General features: G+C 42.7%; 1 protein-coding gene across 1 annotated transcript in view; it reads left to right on the top strand.

Annotated features, from left to right (window-relative positions):
* Positions 1 to 872: 872 nt before the first annotated feature.
* Positions 873 to 16,876, top strand: part of FGF12 (fibroblast growth factor 12) — a 229,259-nt gene continuing 213,255 nt past the window's right edge. The window contains exons 1-2 of the mRNA XM_027883983.1: positions 873 to 952; positions 1,062 to 1,202. Coding sequence (XP_027739784.1) covers positions 1,190 to 1,202 — 13 coding nt within the window. The 5' untranslated portion in view covers positions 873 to 952; positions 1,062 to 1,189. The remainder of the gene's footprint in view (positions 953 to 1,061; positions 1,203 to 16,876) is intronic.

The raw sequence follows: 16,876 nt of genomic DNA, 5'->3' as shown, positions 1-16,876 counted from the left end.
CACAGCACGGTGGATGCCTTGAGGTGCCTTTTCACTAATGCAAATTATAAAAATAACCCCAAAACTGGGTTTTGCCATCCCCATTGCACCAAAGTTACAAATCTGGAAAAAAATCTTAAGAGGTACAGGAATAATACTACTGTGGAGAAACTTTCTTACTGGGATGAACTTAAGGATGATCTCTTTGTTCTCCAAAAAAGTGCCTTATCCTGGTATGAATGTTTTGATAACTTATTAGCAGGGCACTCCTTTCTTTATTAGTGAGTTAGAGGGTGAGTGAAATCTAGTGGCTGAATGTGAAAGCAGAAAAGCATAAACTCCCCGTGAGGTGGATGTTTTATGAATCAGCATAATTAATCTTGAAACAACATATCCAGAGAAGGCCTGAACATGAGACTGAGCAACTACTGAGAGCTCCTCTCCGTGTCTGCAGGTGCGTGGGCTCAGCCTGGCTTGCAGGATACAGGGCTGGGGGCGAGTGCAGCGATCCCCGTGACCTGACTAGTGCGGGAGCTGCGATCCAGGGGGTTCGCACAGCACCGCAGGCACCGGCCGGTTCTCCCGCAGCCGCCGGGCCGTGCGCGGAGCTGCGCGGGGCCGCCGCCGCTTCCCGGTACGCGGGCCGGTGCGCCGGGCGTGGGGAGGACGCTCCAGCGGGACTCCTGCCGGCACCGCCGCGTTGTGTAACGCAGCGCTCCCGCTCTCCGGGGCGCGGGACGGGGGAGGGGGCCGCGGTGCGGCCGGTCCCGCCGGGCGGCCGCTGCTCCTCCTTTCTTCGCTCTCTCGCTCGCAGCGCATCCCGCACCGGGGGCTCGGCGGTGCCGCGGTGCGGGCGCGGGGGCGGGGCGCGGGCGGGGCGCGCATGCGGGCGGTGCCAGGCAGCGCGGCGGGCCGCGGAGCCACTCGCCCCCGCAGCACCGCTCGGCCAGGGACAGCTCCCGCCGGCGCACAGGTAACGCGCTCCCCCCGCGCCGCGCCCCGCTCCGCCCGCGCCCCGCGGGGCTGCGGGGGGGGGCCCGGCGGCTCACGCCGTCTCCCCCCCGCCGGTTGCTTGCTTGTAGCTCCGAGGCTGTGACAGCGCCGTCCTCCACCGCGGAGCAGGCAGCGGCGGCCGGCTCTGCCCGCCGGGCTCTCGGCTGAGGAGGGAGCGCGTCTTCCCGCAACTTCCCGGCGCTCGCAAGGCTCCGCGATGGAAGGGAAAGGTGGGTCGGGCGCAAGGGGTGCGGCGGCGGAAGGACTGCAGTGGCCGGGCGGCCGAGGCTGCCGCTGTGCTGGGGACATTGCAGCACCGGCGGGGAGCGGGCGGGAGGCGCGTCCCTGCCGATCCCGCGGGGTGCTCGGCCCGCTGCGTAGGGAGTGAGAGGAAGGGGTGGCTTTTTTTTTTTTTTTTTTTAATTTATTTATTTTCCTCTAGGGCGAGACAGATGTTAGTTGGTGATTTGTTTTCTTAATGCTAAGGATTTGCATAATAAATATGAGGTCTGTCCTGTGTTGTTTTTTTTTTTAACCAGTCAGCAATGGAGAGGTTTTTAACAGATGAAAAACATTTCTTGATTAGAATGGGTTTTAAAAAAAATTTTTTTTTTTTTTTTTTTTTTCCCTGAAACGAGAACAGGGCTATAGTGCTCTGCACTCGTTACATTGTATATTTAACATATCAGACCATAATAATAGATTGGGAGAAATGCAATGAGTATTGTGCTGTTGAACTGTCCACCCTGGAAAGACGAGATCATTAAATATTGCCTGCCTAACTTGTGTGTTTGCATACAGAGGTACCTCATCCACGTATATCCCTTCAGGTTGAGCATATGTATTTTGTTTCCATCCATAGCTATGTAGTCCTGCATGCTTATTTACCTATCTACCTCTACAATTGCTTTGGAAATCCCACATTCAACTGGTACGTGAAACTCAAAATCTGTACATGTTAATTGCCAATGAAATATTGATGGTAAGCCAGTCCATGCAGAAGAAAGGCGAGTTGCCATTCCCTCTCAACATAGCTGCCAGTTCTCCTGTATAACACAAATCTGGTAGCTGTTTAATTGATAGCGATCAAGGCAATGGGACAATATGGACTACATTAATTCAAGGAAAATTATGGTAGACTTGTATAGCACAATACTACATACCTTCCAGGGAGACGAGCAATCTATATTTAAACCTCAGGTTTATTTTTGTAACTCTCTTGTCAATCAGGGCTATAGTTCTCCTGTGTGGGAATATCTGATTATATGCTGATTAAAGAAGGAAACTATTTCAATCATAAGGAGGCAGTATATCCTATAAAGTACAGTTTCTTGTGGGCAGTGATTGATAGAATTACCAGGGCATGAAGACAGGTAAGTACCTCTTAAAAAAGTGTATCTGCAAAGACTTCACTTATATTAAAAAGCTCACAGCAGTCATGTTAACCTTAAATATTTTTTTTTACTTATCCATGCTGTTTTCACAGTTAACCTGAGATGGGCCACCTTTGCCTTTTGAATGTCCTACTAGTACATGTCCAGATGTGAAACAAATGGACTGTGACTTTAGTATAACACATTACGTGCCTTGTCATGCACTACACAAGCAGGCAAAAGGCTCTCTGTGGAACTTCTGATGGAGCTCATGTAGCTGGAGGAGCTGTACAGGGGGCAGAAAGGAAACATCTGCAATAAAAAAAGAAGGGTCCAGTCAGCTGATGTCAACACCCATAGCACCCCCAGAGAGAGCATCACCCGATTCCCATCTTGTGCAAACAGCAACTGTTATGGTGCAGTTGCTGCTGGAGTCGGCAACGAGCATCTGAATGAAGCAGCTTTTTAGGCCAATGATAATTGTGTTTATTAGTTGCAACATAAGCTCCACAGCAATCCATGTTTCCTTGTGCTTGTCTTTGGTGGAGCGGATAGCAGGAGTGAGAAGACCCCAACAGTCCCTACTCTGAGAATTTTGTGCAAAAAATTCTCAGCAGTTTTCTGTTGCTAGAGATTTTCTTTCATGAGGTAGAGGTAGGGAGCAAATACTCTTTGGGTTTCCTCTATCTATGTAAAAAGAAGGGCTGTCGAGAGCAAACCCCGCAGAAATCAAGGCATCAAAATGGGACATGTCTGAAGCAGAGATGACCTGAATGGAAATATATGAGGAACTTTGGCATCTCAATGAAAAAATGAGAAGGCAGAAGTCTTCTCATGGCAGAGATCCAATTGTGTTGGCACTGAAGTAATTTTTGAAACTCACATAGTGTTGGGGAAGCATGAGAAGGCCTGTGGTGCACAGCCCTAGCAGACAAATTTTGTGTGCATGTACAGTGAGGCACAATGCAGAACGTCTCCCCCGAGGGAAGGTATGAGCCAGCCTAAACTCACGTTTTCATTTTTTGTGACTAATCCTAGATGGACTTGCAACTGCATTGCCTTACTAAGGACTTGTTTACCTTTTGTTTTCATTACTAACCAGGCCTCTGCATTGCGAGTCCTATGTTATGAGCTTGCTGCTTTCATACAATGTTTCTCCAAAATCATCTTACTTTTAAATGCTTTTTCCTGCAGTCTTTCTCCCACCCTTCTAGTCTTCCTTGGTGCAGATCTTAGAACATCTCAAACTCAGCGTTGTGCAGATACTGGGGAAGAGTGTGTGCTATATTAAGTAACATAGTCTGTTTAAGAAAACCTACCTTCTGGTCCCTGAATTCAGCTGTCCCTGATGACTGCTGTGGACATTTCTGCTTAGGATTTGCCATCCCAGTACAACTTGGTTGTCGAAATGTGGCTGATGTTTTGCAAAGCCTGCAGTCCTCTGTAAAAAACAGGCTAGAGAACCGTCTCTGGTGCTGCCCAGAGCAGCCATAACTGATTTCACTGGTTAGACTTATTTGTGACAAAGAGGGAAGAAGAACGTATCCTAGTTCATATGCAGTGGGATGCAGGACTAAGGACTTTACTGTTAGGGCTGTAGCAGTCAAGAATGCAAGCCAAGAGAGTTCTGATGTGGGCTGAGGAGGTGGTGCAGCCTGTGCCATATTCCAACAGTCAAAGCTGGCTGGAGCTGAACATCTTTATCTCCTCACGGCTCCTAAAAGATAAATAGCACTCTCTGGAACTGCAATGTTACCAACGCATCTTGGTGGTCTAAAAGTAGCATTTGGCCTCATCTAACTTAGAGCTTCTTTGATTTACTCTGTTCTGCACATTCACTGTCTCCAAACCTTTTCCCAAGTAAGAAGCTTAAAAGTTGTAGCTGTTCCCAAAGCTCATTAGGCAATGGGGGAATGGAGGGCACTGTGGGTGAGAGCTCTGTTTTGCATCAGCCACCTGATCCCTGTTCTTGAATCTTGCCGCTGCAGCAGTAAGCGATACCACACCAGGCATCCCAGGTGCTGGGCTTTGCCAAAGCTAACAATAGTTAATGTGGAGGTTAAAGAATACTTGGTCACTTGCCAGATTCTTCAGTCACAGCTAGAAAGATGCTTAGCAGAGGAAAGAACGTCATGCAGTGATGTTCAGACTTGGAGGCTGGGAAAGAAATCAGCCGAGCAAGAGTCAAGCTGCACAGTGTAGAATGTATCCCTGGGCTTCTGGATGGAGTAGAGAGGGACTGCAGGGCTAGCCTTGCTGCAGGGAGGACTCCTTTCCTCTGACTGTGCCCTTTTCTGTGCTTCTGAAGACACAGGGAAATCCCTTTCTCCCTCACTGCCAGAAAACACATATTACTTTTATCTTGTCTGAAGTGGGGATTGGGGTTTTGATGTGTCTGTCTTGTATGGGGAGCAGGGGAAGGCTGTCTGCCTGAACCTTCAGCCAGTTTTTGGTGCCCTCTGGTCTCCCTGGAAGTCAGTGCTGGGCGCTGGTGGCTCTGGGGTAGTTGCACTGCCTTGGGTACAGGGCAGGCTGCTGACAGAATAGGATCCATTCTGTTAGCTAGGAAATACAGCAGGACTTGTTCTTGTCAGCTGGTCTGTGGGGACAGCAAATCTAAAGCACATTGTTGGCTGAGACATGAAGGTGCTCTTGTCAGTCCTCTGAGCCCTGGTCCTTCCCTGTTGGATAGTAACCTCAGGTTGGAGAGACATTCTTCATGCAGTGGGTTTTTCCACAGGAAACCCATCCTTGTGCTCAGAAGGCTGTGGGGTAGCAGCCAGGGGACCTGGCCTTATAGCTCTCTTCTACTGAGGGTCCCAAAGCAGCAGGTCTTGGAGGAGATGTCTGCAGACAACATCTCTGCAGTGTGACTGTCCTAGGCAGATGCTGCCACAGTAGTGCTACCTGAGTCATATTCTCTTCTCAGTCACAAAGCTCGGAGCAGGAATTTTGCTTTTGTAGAAAAGCCACAATGCTGATGTTCATAGAAGTGTGATGTTCAGGCCTTAAAGTGAGATCTTGTAAACCAGCAGTAAGATCCCATTTACCTAGGGCACAGTTACTCTTCCTGGGTCTGGCAAACTGGTCTGAGCTTTTTACATCTTGCTATCTTGTGGATATGGGAATGGTCAATGTGGTTTGATCCATCCTTCCTCACTGGAGCTGCTCTGAAGCCTCCTTGTCCAGCCCCAGAATTGTGGACCAGCTTTCTCTGTGCTGCTGCTTGCACACTATGCCTGTAAAGGACAGAATCTTCACCTTGAAGAACTTGTGATCAAAACCCAACAAGAGCCGAGAAGTGGTAGGATTGAAGATGGGCTTTGTGGACAAGGTGAAAGAGGGTGGCAAGTAAGAACATGCAGTTCTGGAGATTGCTGTGCATTGTTCCCACTTTCATGGCTTTCTTCAATGATCAAAGAAAATATCTTAGAGATCCCAACTGTGGTTTGTGTCCTGAAGTTGTTTGGAATGCTCACATCAAAATGTACCTCATAATGTGTCTTTCTGACATGTCCCGTATTTGTTAGTGGTGAGTCTGCAGCATTTACTGTTGCATGTGTGTTGGAGTATTGCAGATTGCTTTGGTAAAGTCTGGGTCACACAATTCATGGTGCATACTTGTTTGTAATGGAAACAAACTAGTGGCACAGTTACTTTTGCTATGAAACTGTTTACTTTGTTGGGGGAATACTTACATTTCCATCAGGATGGTCAGAGGCTTCTCTGAGCAGCACATTTTCCATAGAGGAGGCAGCTCCGTGCTCTCAGCCTTTCACAGAGATGTGCCGTGTGAGATTCAGGGCGTATTACTGAAGCTAACATTTCTCCAACTGGCTGCTTGAAGGTTGACACAGGGAAGCAAGTTTGGGGGTGTAAATAAATAAGTTACCTGATCTTTTTTTTTTTTTTTTTCTGGTATTTCCCCTATGCCATACATTTCAATGTGGGTACCAGCTTTCTGTATGGCAGGGGAACACTTTAATTGCCTGACCTTAACACCTTATTCCCGAGGCTGAGGTGGGGTGCAGTGAAAGATTACTTTGGTCCTGTGCCTTAGACTAGATCTCTGCTGAAAGATGCAGAATGAGAGTGTAAAGCACTAAGCTAGCACTGCTTTCATGCTTTTCTTTAATGCATCTCAGAAAGAGAGAAATGTTTGTTCTTGTTACTTTAGAAATCATGTTAAACTCAACACAAATATGACTGTACTGGAAGGGCTCAAAGATGGTAAGAGCTCAGGTTGCTATGTGGTACTTACAAATGAGCAAACCTTGGCTATTTGCTGCCACCTAGAAGATCAGTTAATGTTCTAATACCTTTATTAACCGTCATTTGGTAGCTGCTGAAATACTCTGGGTGGGCATCTTCAACTTCTGAATGAGAAGGGTGACCTGAGACTGTCTGATGCTGGGGGAAGTAGACATGGTACCCAGAAAGTGTGTGTGCTCTAATGGGCCTTGAAATGAGAAGGGAAAAGTAAGTGGCCATGCTCATGTTCCTTCATACCCACAAACCCACCATGTTACTAAAGAAAGGGGAAAGAGGACCCTAATACTAGTCTAAAATCTTATAAAAATTGGTGGAGGACTTGGTCATCTGGCTCAAGGAGCAAGTCCTCTAACCCCCTTCCACAGGTTATGTGGGAGATGTGGCTTTTGGGCTCAATGAAATGCTGGAGTAATTGAAAATGTTTTGTTTGTTTGTTTTAATGCATTAAGTTGTTCTGACGTACCATTCATACATAGAGTGGCTGGAAGCATAATCTGTGGATACTTTGAGTAATGACTTGGATACAGCTGTTTCATCCTTATGTCATTTGGGATCCTGTAATTTTAAAAAAAATCCTTGATTTTTTTTACGGTGTGTGTTTTTTTTTTTTTTAAGGGGCTTAGCTTACCACAAGACTTTTCTTACCTGCTCTTATCTCTCCCTCTCTATCTACTCAGCTATTCAAACCCTGTCTGAATTGCATTCATTTCTAATGTGCCATAAAACTTGATATGCAAAAGCTATTTAGGAAGAATTGCAGAAACTATTTTAGTCTGTCTTTTGACCTATAAAAGAGGTAACATAATTATTTTTACATGCAAAGCTTGGTGTTTATTAGCATGGTAAAAGGCAAACTGACAATGAAAAACATTCCTGATGGGCATAATAATTAATGCTTTCACTCAAAGTATAAAGGTTTTAATAATGCTGTTATACTAAAATGCTTGAAGAAAGAGTTTACTATTTTCCTGTCAGTGATACAAGGATGTTTCCTTTTAATATATCTCTTATATCCCTGCTTTTTCAAAGTGTTCTTTATACTCAGTAAGAGTACAAATCATCATTCTAATTCATTGAGTTTCTTCTCCCAGGTCTCAGGTTTGGATGAACCTTATGATTTGATACTTATGCAGGACACACATTGAAAGCTATGGCTTTTTTCTTCAGATTGAATTAAACTATTTATGGTGTCGTCATGTTTCAGTAGAGATCTTGTGGCTTGAGATGATGGCTGCTCAATAGAGTGCAGGAGCAATACTGCGGCGTGCCGTGAGCCACGTGGCCGAGGGAGGGCTGTGTGTGCATCAGGATGTGTACTTTGAGAAGTAAGGCGTTTTTACTTGCTATTTTTAATATCATGTGCAAAGCAAGAAATCAGGGAAGCATGGAATAGCATTTCTAATTTGGAAAACGGCTTTTCTTGAGCTGTGCTTCTTCCTCTTGTGTATCATCCCCCTGCTGGAGACTGGCTTAAGTCTGGCTTTATCTGCCATCAGCCTTGAATAGGTAAGGTTAATTTGCTGAATGTAGCTACTTGGATTTCTTCATAAATCCTCCAGAAGTGTTGAATGTTTTATTAGTATAATAAGGGAAAGTTGCCTTCCTTCTCAGTCACTGAGAATATATTATTAATGCAAAAACACTCCCCTGGCATTTAATGCTATCTCCACAAGAGGCTGACAAGGATGAAGGCCTCTCCAGGAAGACTGAAGCCCATCTGGTAAATAAGTCTTTTATGCCATACTCATTCCAATGTAATGTGCCATCACTGTGTATTTTTCTCCCCAAATCTAGGCAGACAATTGGTAGGATGGGCAGGCTTAAGTGTTGGATAGTCACTACTCAAGCAAACGTTGAACTAGAAACCTTGAGGTATCTTTCAGCTGACTCTGGTCTCTGATATGACCCTACTGAGGAGCTTGAACTCTAAATCTGGTTCCAGATTCTGTATCCTGCCTCTTGCTCCTCCTATTCACATACTAGTCTCTACTGTCTTCTCATTTCTGAGTGTATGTCGTTACTTGGTGTATTGAAGAGCACGATCCAGATGTTGTGGCTTTTGTTTAGCTGTTCTTTATTTGGAGTGGGGTGGAATTGCAGGTGTCTGCAGTTTGAAAAATCAAACCTGTATGAAATTCAGCAGGAGAATAAACTTCTGCTTTGAAGGACAGCCCTCAGCATTTCATCCTTTATTGATGTGTAGTTCTGAGTGTGCGTTTTGGGGGAGCACTTCAGTGAGTATAAAACTTGTCTGACCTTCAGTTGAGAATATTTTGCAGCAGTGGTTTTAGAAACGTATGGAACAAACATAAAATATTCCACATATCCTGAATTACTGTTTCATCACAGATAGTATTATTTTGGGATTCAGTTTAGTTTTCTGAAACATTGTCTGGAAGGCATAAGTATGAATTTATTCTCCACTTAAGAATCCTTGCACACACCCTGCTTGCTACGATGCAAAAATGTCCATTCCACTGCGGCTTTAGAATAACCCCAAATTCAGTCTCAAATGCTAGTGACTCCACCATACTGTGAGAGGAAAACAGCAGCAATACCAACAAAATGAGGAAAAATTTAGAATCCAGTACCTTGTAGTATATATAGAAAAAAAAGTTAATTATAGATGAAGGAAGACTTGGATTTCCTATTTTGATACTAACAAACCATTGCAACATAACTGGGTTGACAGTAGAATAAGCTTCCTCAGCAAGACCTGCTTTTTATAATATTTCCAGCTTATTTAATCTCTTTGAAGGCTGAATATGAGCTTTTGAGATATTTTTCTAGCCTTGAATTCATATTCCCTTTTAGTATTGACCAGCGCTCCTGGTACTCTGAGACTGCTCATTAACAGGTGCTGTACGTTATCAAATAATTGCATTGACAAAGCCAGCTGTTAATTTCTAAACTTTTTATTCCTATCAGTGTGCCCCAGTGGAGAAATTTCATACTGCAAATTATAACCATTTTGTTGCAATATGAGAAGTGAGGGAGAAATCAGCAGAGAAGTTTAAGAATTACTGTCCTGAGTTTCCTCTTCCAGTCAAGATCTTCAACAAAGTTAGTGGGGCTGTTCTGGATTTGCACTTGTGTAGATAAATACATCATTTGGTCAGTAGACAAAGGCCGGGTCTCTAATGCTTTACTGAACTGAAAACACAATGGAAAGATTACTGATTATACGATGTAAGACCTATTTAAATGACGTTAGACCTCAATTATTAACCACTTAAGAAGTAGTAAAGGTTTTAAGAAGTAATTTTATATTGGTTCAAGGTGATACTAAAATAATAAACAGTTATGCCTTATTTTACTTTATTCCTGCCACTTTGAAGGCAATTACCTTTATTGGTACAAATTATATAGCTTTGAGGCGTTTGTGTTAGCAACCTCTATTAAAATTGCTATATAGTATCTTCCAAAGTCAGAACATCCACCCCATCTTAAAAATGACTATGAATTACACGTCTAACAAGTGGCTTTATGCTGAGACATGTCTCTGCCATTACCACTAAACATAGTGCCAGATATCTAGATTTACCTGTCAGTTTTATTTGTATGATTCATCTCTCAGTAACATGCATTCCAGGCTCTCTGACCTAAACTGTGTTTACAGTGCATTCCCTTCTCAAAAAAAACCAAACATCCAAGGAACAGCAAGAGTCTGACTTTTTATTTGTTTGTTTAAAAAATAAATTTAAAAAAAAAAAAGGCACTAGGGATGAATTTTCCATCTCCTTTGATTAGAAGTTTCCTAGAAATAGTGAGGATGAACCTGACATACTGAAGCATACAGCCGTGGGCAGTATACAGAGACAAAGAACAGAATGTGTTTAAAATCTTAATTATTTATAGTAAGAAAATAATGGTTTTCATTGAATTATCTCTTCTGTGGCACCACCCTAAGGTTGATGACAGAAATCCAAGTACAGAGTTTAGCCTTGTGTTCTACTGCCTGTGAAACTAAGAACAGGGAATTGAGGCTGATGCTCAGATTTGCATGCACGGAGATCTTCTATTGCAAGCAGTACTCTGTGCTGTGCAAGTGAGCCAAATGGTAGCAATGTTCTGACTGATAGCCTCTTCTAGGCATACCACTGTACATATGAAAACACTGTTCCTTTTTTATTTAAAGGTTTTCAGGAACAGTGAATCCAGAAGAGTATCACTGAATCTGAGCACTGTTAAAGCTGGCATCACCACCACTGAAGTGCTTTTATGGTCATGTGGAGTATGAGTTTATATTCAGTAGGCAAGGCTAGTATATAGCTAGCTACCTTGCTGCTCTTGTATTCCTGGAGTCATCTTTATAACCAAGAAGCTGCACAGTGATTTGGTAATCCAAACCAAACAGAGCATGTCCTGGATGCAGCTCCAACTGATCTTGAAAGTAGCTTGGTGGGCTATTGACTTGGAGAATATTAAGACCATGTAGGTGGAAGTGTCTCACTTCTGTCTCTCCCCTGTACCTTGATATCAGCTCTAAAAGCTGGGCTTTGGCTTGGAGTCTGGCTGTGGCACCCAGCTGGTGTGCTTGGTGCTTAGCCCTTCATCCTGGCTCCTCAGATGTGTGAAGACTTTGTCTTCTGCTGTTTTCTTTGCCTATGGACAGTCCCTCTCCTTCGTATCAGGTCTTGAGTCTCAGGAGGAGTCAGTGACCTAGTAAAGGATAATGTATGACACTTTGGGCTGTTGTCTGCCTGTCAGGAATACTGAAGGAAGCATCTACCTCTTCTCCCTCTTGTTTGCAATGGAGCTGCCTAAAAATCGGGTTTCTTATTTTGCAGAAAATCCTAGTTTCTGAAGTTTCTCTGCTGAACTGGATTGAGCCTAGTATGTTTCTTACCATTTGGGCCCCTCAAGAGCTTCCTGGACTCTGCACTTTCTGATGGATCCTACCTTGGATTCATGAAAGTTTGTCAACCAACACCTGTGGTGGTATGACCAGCACAACTGAGAGCAGAAACTCATGGTTTCAAGCTAAACAACTTTACTGTGTGCTGTTCTTGTAAGGAGGTATCACAATAGCCAACTCTTACTGATTTCTGAGGGATTGTGGATTTCATGGGATGCTTCTAAGGCCTTTCCAGGTGGAGGTACATAGGGACTATAAAGCTTTATCAGTACTTTTAGCTCTTGTACTATTTCTCTAATCAACCTTGTAGCTCTTCTATCTATTGAAGTATGGAGGTTAAGTTGATGGGAAAAATAGTTGTTTCTAAGTTTCCATTTTAACTTCCTTTCTAAAAGAGAAACAGTGTTGTTTGCCAGAAAGGAGAGCTACATTGTCAGGAAATCTTGTGTATTATTCTCTCAAAAAATACTGTATATCAGTCCTAAGTAACATGTTTTGGTTTTAAATTGTTTTGAAATAATTTCTTTGGGGAATAACACTGCTATTAGTTATATTATTGTTATAGTTATGTATATATAGATATACACTCTATATAATATATATATATATAATAAAGTTATGTTATTGTTATTAATTCTGTTAACAAACAGTAATGTTTCATTGAAAACTTTAAAAGTTATTTTTTCCCTAGGAAAAAAGCAACAGCACTGGTCACTAAACCGCAAGTGTTACAATTTACTATATCAAGTATTTCTGTGCAGAAGATATCAGCTGCAAATATTTTGCCCATTCTTTGACAATGGTTATTGGCTCAAATGTCGTGCAAGGCCATGTGAAACTGTTTAGTTCCATGAAGAACTGACCTCATCTGGATGGATCATCTTGTAGCTTTACCAAAAAAAGCATCGTTCAAACCAGATTGCACTGTCTTGGTTTATGAACTATGTGGCTTTCACCCCATGTCCCAGAACAGCCCCAGTTGGCACTGATAGCTATGAACTACATGAATTTATAGTGATGCTGCATGGTACCAGAAATAGTGACCAAGGTGGCTATCAGCCAATGGCTGCTGAATGCCCTGAGAATAATGATGGAGTAATGAGAAATACCAAAGCATGGGCAGTGGAGTTGCTTGATATAAGACAAACCTGGATGGATCTGGTATTGCATCTTTCTTTTTTTGCTGAAAGGCATACTGGACTGTCAGATCTGTTCCTAGAGGGGCTAGTTGCAGCTACATGAGGCAATAAATCACTTCCTGCTCCTCTGGAAAAGAAACCCCTTGGCTCTCAGCTCAACCCCTGCTGGCAAAAAAGTGTGGGGATGGAGAGCCAGAGTTTCATGTGGCTGTGCCAAGTCCAGTATACCAGCTTGTAAATCACTTGGGTCTAACCCCTTGTATCTGTGTTCTGTAGTGGGAGGATGGCTACAGAAATCTCTGCTTAGTGGAGTTACTGTGCATGGGGGCTGTGTGTCTGTGTGGCTCTGTACTTTACGTAAAATGGGAGGCTGGTGCCTCAAAAGTGTGTATTTGTGTATGTTCTGGGATTGAGGTCTTCATTACCTTGGGTAGGAGTTTTATTAGGAACCCAGTATGGCTTTAGTGCCTTACCCTACTGATCTGAGACCTTGCATGGGTAGCATTTGCATTTTGGGAGTGGCTGGATCACAGAACCACAGGATGTTCTGAGTTGGAAGCAACCCACAAGGATCATCGAGCCTAAAGCTTATAGGGGGATTGAACCCACAACCTTAGCATTGATATCACCACGCTCCAACCAGCTGAGCTAATCTCAGGGTTATCCTGTAGGTGTTGGTGTGTTGCTGGCCTGAGAGCTCAGGGAACCTTGGAAGGAGGGCTTGTTGGTGATAAAGAAGAGGACAGTACAGAGCAGCATAACTCCTGGGTTAAATCCTAATTCTGAATTTTCATGTGTTGAAATTGCTTTTAAATCCTCTGTGCTGCTGAATGGAATAAAGATGCTGGGTAATGCAGCCCTGAAACCAAGGCACTGATATTTTGTTTTCTCCTGTTAATCCAGAAGGTTTGGAACTATTTTACTACTAAAGCACATGTTAGCATCTAGCTTAGTGGGGTGGTATTAGCTTTCCTCTCTATCTTTTTCCGAAGTTCATAGCTTAAAGGTGCTCCTGAAACATCTCAGATGACTTTAACTGAAGACGTGCATCCCGTGCTAGCTGCCATCTTGACTAGAAAAGGTGAAGTTTACTAGAGGTTTTTTTCGATTATTAATCCTAATAGTTTTTCCACACTTCAGCAATAAATAAAGCAGCAGTGTTTAATAATAGTAGGTAAGATCATAGTGTCAGGCCTGGAGGGATGCATTAGTGCTGCAGCAGCCTAAATGGTGGTCAAAGATTATGGGAAGATAAAAGTACATCTGACCCGTTTGGCAAGATAGACAAGAACACAAGGAAAACCTCAGTTCCATTTTTTTTTCCTTCTCCTGGTGATTACTATTGTAGCATCAATGTATTGTGTTGAATCTATGGTTTTTGTTTTTTCCCTCCAGCTGTTGTGAGGCCCTGTGTGTTTAAGCATTATTCTGATGTTGGTCTGATATGGTGACATCCCTGCTTTGCCTCAACCCTAATCTTGTTCTTAGTAAAGATGGTGATGCAGAAGACACTAGAAAAGCATGGGGTCTAAGAAGTGTTTCTGTAAGTCTGCTGTATTCCATAGGTTGGTCTGTGTACCTGTATCCCAGACGGACATCCTTACAGAAATACAGACGAAGGGACTGAAGTTGCAGTCTACGTAACTGTCCCTTTTTTGTTACAATTGCTAATTACCTGGCATTTCATAACATCTTTTTCTCCTCCTGGGCTGTCAACTCCAATACCTGCTGTACCATCTTGCAGTGATTGGGGTGGCAGAAGATTGCAATCCCATAATTGCTTTATAGTTGGTTTGCTGTGAGCCTGGCGGATGAAAATTACCTTGAATGGTAAATGAAGTTACAAGTGCATGTGATCGAATGCTGGTGTGCGTCACTGCCCTCTTCACATTTTGTGCTGCATGTGTAACGTTTCCATTAACTGGGACTGAAGGACTTGTTCATTTGTTTGCACCATTTTGCAGGGTACACTAGACTTCTGTGTAAAAGATAATATTAATTTTTTTCTCACTAATAAGATCTATTGATAGGTCCACTTCCTAGTGGGACTGAAATCCTTCAGTGTAAGAGATTTTTGTTACCTGAAACATTCTGTACTTTTAAATGTCAAAGAATCTTTTTAAAGCTATGAAAATGTTATGAATTGTGCATATAATCCAACTCTTAATTTTAAAATCTACACATTTATAAAATTATTATGGTGACCTTATTTTAAGTTTAAAATACTGTAGTTAGTTTGGTGTAATCTGCAGTTTCCATGCAGAGTAAATCTAATTTTTCATGCAGAAAAAGATCTTCAAAGACAAATATTTGCAGTAATAGAAAAGGCAACGTAGTGAAATGATGTTAAAGAATATTATTCTTTAGATAATTGTTTCCTTTTTTTTCTTTATGGCTCATCACTGGAGGAAGATATCCAGGGCTGTGTGTGAGTGTGTGTGCTTCTAACAGGTGGCTAGTTTTAATCACCTTTCCATGAGGGGAAGGGGATTAGGAATTTTGAATGATAGGTTTGGGAGTGAATTTTTATTGTTTGAGGTCTCTCGGGTACTAGTTAGCCTGGTTTTGTGGGTGATGGATGCATTTGGGACTATTCTAGAGAAATAAAAGAGTCCATGTCACCAAACCATGCTGAGAGCCCATCACTAGTTAGTTAGTTACATTAAAGTGTACATTTGCCATTCAGGAACAAGGGGCTCAAACCAATAAGCACCTGTATCAGTGGATGCTTTTCGTGTATTTGCCTTGTCACGTTCCCTTTGAGTTCTGCTGTCGCACCTGTCCTGGCATACCTACCTGTGCCAGCAGTAGAACTGGCACAACTCGAGTCAACATCTCAGGTACTTAATGCATCTTACACTGCTGGTGCTTAAACAAAGGTAAAGCCTCTAATGCTCTGTACGTGATATTCTGTTTGAATAATGAAGCCATTTCACCAATACAGGATAGAACCCCACAAAACCAAAATCTTTTTCTAAAAATGGTACATTTTATTCTGTTGCAAAGCCCAATCAGGAACAAGTGATGTCAGCTCCTTATGGTGTAAGAGCACATTTGGGGTAATGCAGATCACCTTGTATATTCAACAACTGTCTCAAAAGTCAATTAGAAATATTAGCAAAGGGAAAGCCTTTCAGGTCTGGTATAGAATTGAATAACATTTGGAAGACCCATCTCCTGAAAAGTTCAAATGTTTCAGTACTAGCAGCTGTCCAGAGTAAGAAAAGATAAAATAGGAAATTTGTGGGACATGAAGTCAATTCACATTAAATTGCTTTGTTTTGATACTTCTGTTCAAAAGCAGCTCAGCATCTCAAGGATGTTCAGGTGACATATGTTTATATGACATTTAATGTTTTGCCAAAAGAGGTCAAAAACTTCATTCTCATTGACTTCAATATTTTTTCCTAATGACACATGGCTTCTGGAGCTGAGTCTGGCAGCTGGATTCTATTGTCCTCCCCTCAAATCAGTCTGCCTGGTGAAACGCCAGCCTTTTTGACATACAACGCTAGATTGTTGCACGGCTCTTTGCATTCATGGGTATCAGTGCTACAAAAAGGAAACCAAAGAGCTTTATCAGTGTTACAAAGGAAAATGAGGCACAGAGTAGAAGTAACTTGCTAAAGGTCACCCTTGAAAGTGCTAGGATAACTGTCATTCTAGGACAGGAATAAAACACCTTTTCCATGATGCTCTGAGCTAGAACATCAGAAAATTTGTATCTTTAATGATTGACAGGGAGACTCCTTATTGCAATGTGAAAGATGTAGTTCTCCAGGGATTTTTCACTGAATAAGAGAATGGGGCTGTGAACCACAAGTTAGAAGCAGTGTGTTAGTAGGGAAAGGCAGCTGAATTTATTAGAAGTATTCTTCAACTATTTTTGGTTAGTTGAAGATGTCAGGACATTCTTATTTGGCCCTGTATGATACTTCACTGCAGTAACCCTGATGAGATTGTCTCATTGTTGGAAAATGCAGGGTTGTTCTTGCATGATTGGAAGGTTGGGGTGGGGGTAGAGATCCAAAAGACAATTCTCAATAATGGTAATATAGAAAGTCTGAGGGTTTGTTGAGGAAGCATCTGTGGACCTGGTTCATAAGCAGATGTTTTCTCTGAGTGGAGATATTATTGCCCTCCTTTGGCGTAAAGAAATAGAACAGCAGCAAGTCGGCACATGCTTCTAGCACTTATGATTCCTGGGGTTTAGGAGCTTGGAGGAAATGTTTTCGGCTATTGACCCAGCTATGTAAATATCT

This window comes from Empidonax traillii, unplaced genomic scaffold (genome assembly GCF_003031625.1).
Source record: "Empidonax traillii isolate 1590-97213 ecotype Southwest subspecies unplaced genomic scaffold, ASM303162v1 scaffold138:size3245559, whole genome shotgun sequence".
Taxonomy (NCBI): Eukaryota; Metazoa; Chordata; class Aves; order Passeriformes; family Tyrannidae; genus Empidonax; species Empidonax traillii.
Note: the sequence above shows the minus strand (reverse complement) of the source record. Positions and strands in the feature narration are given on the sequence as shown.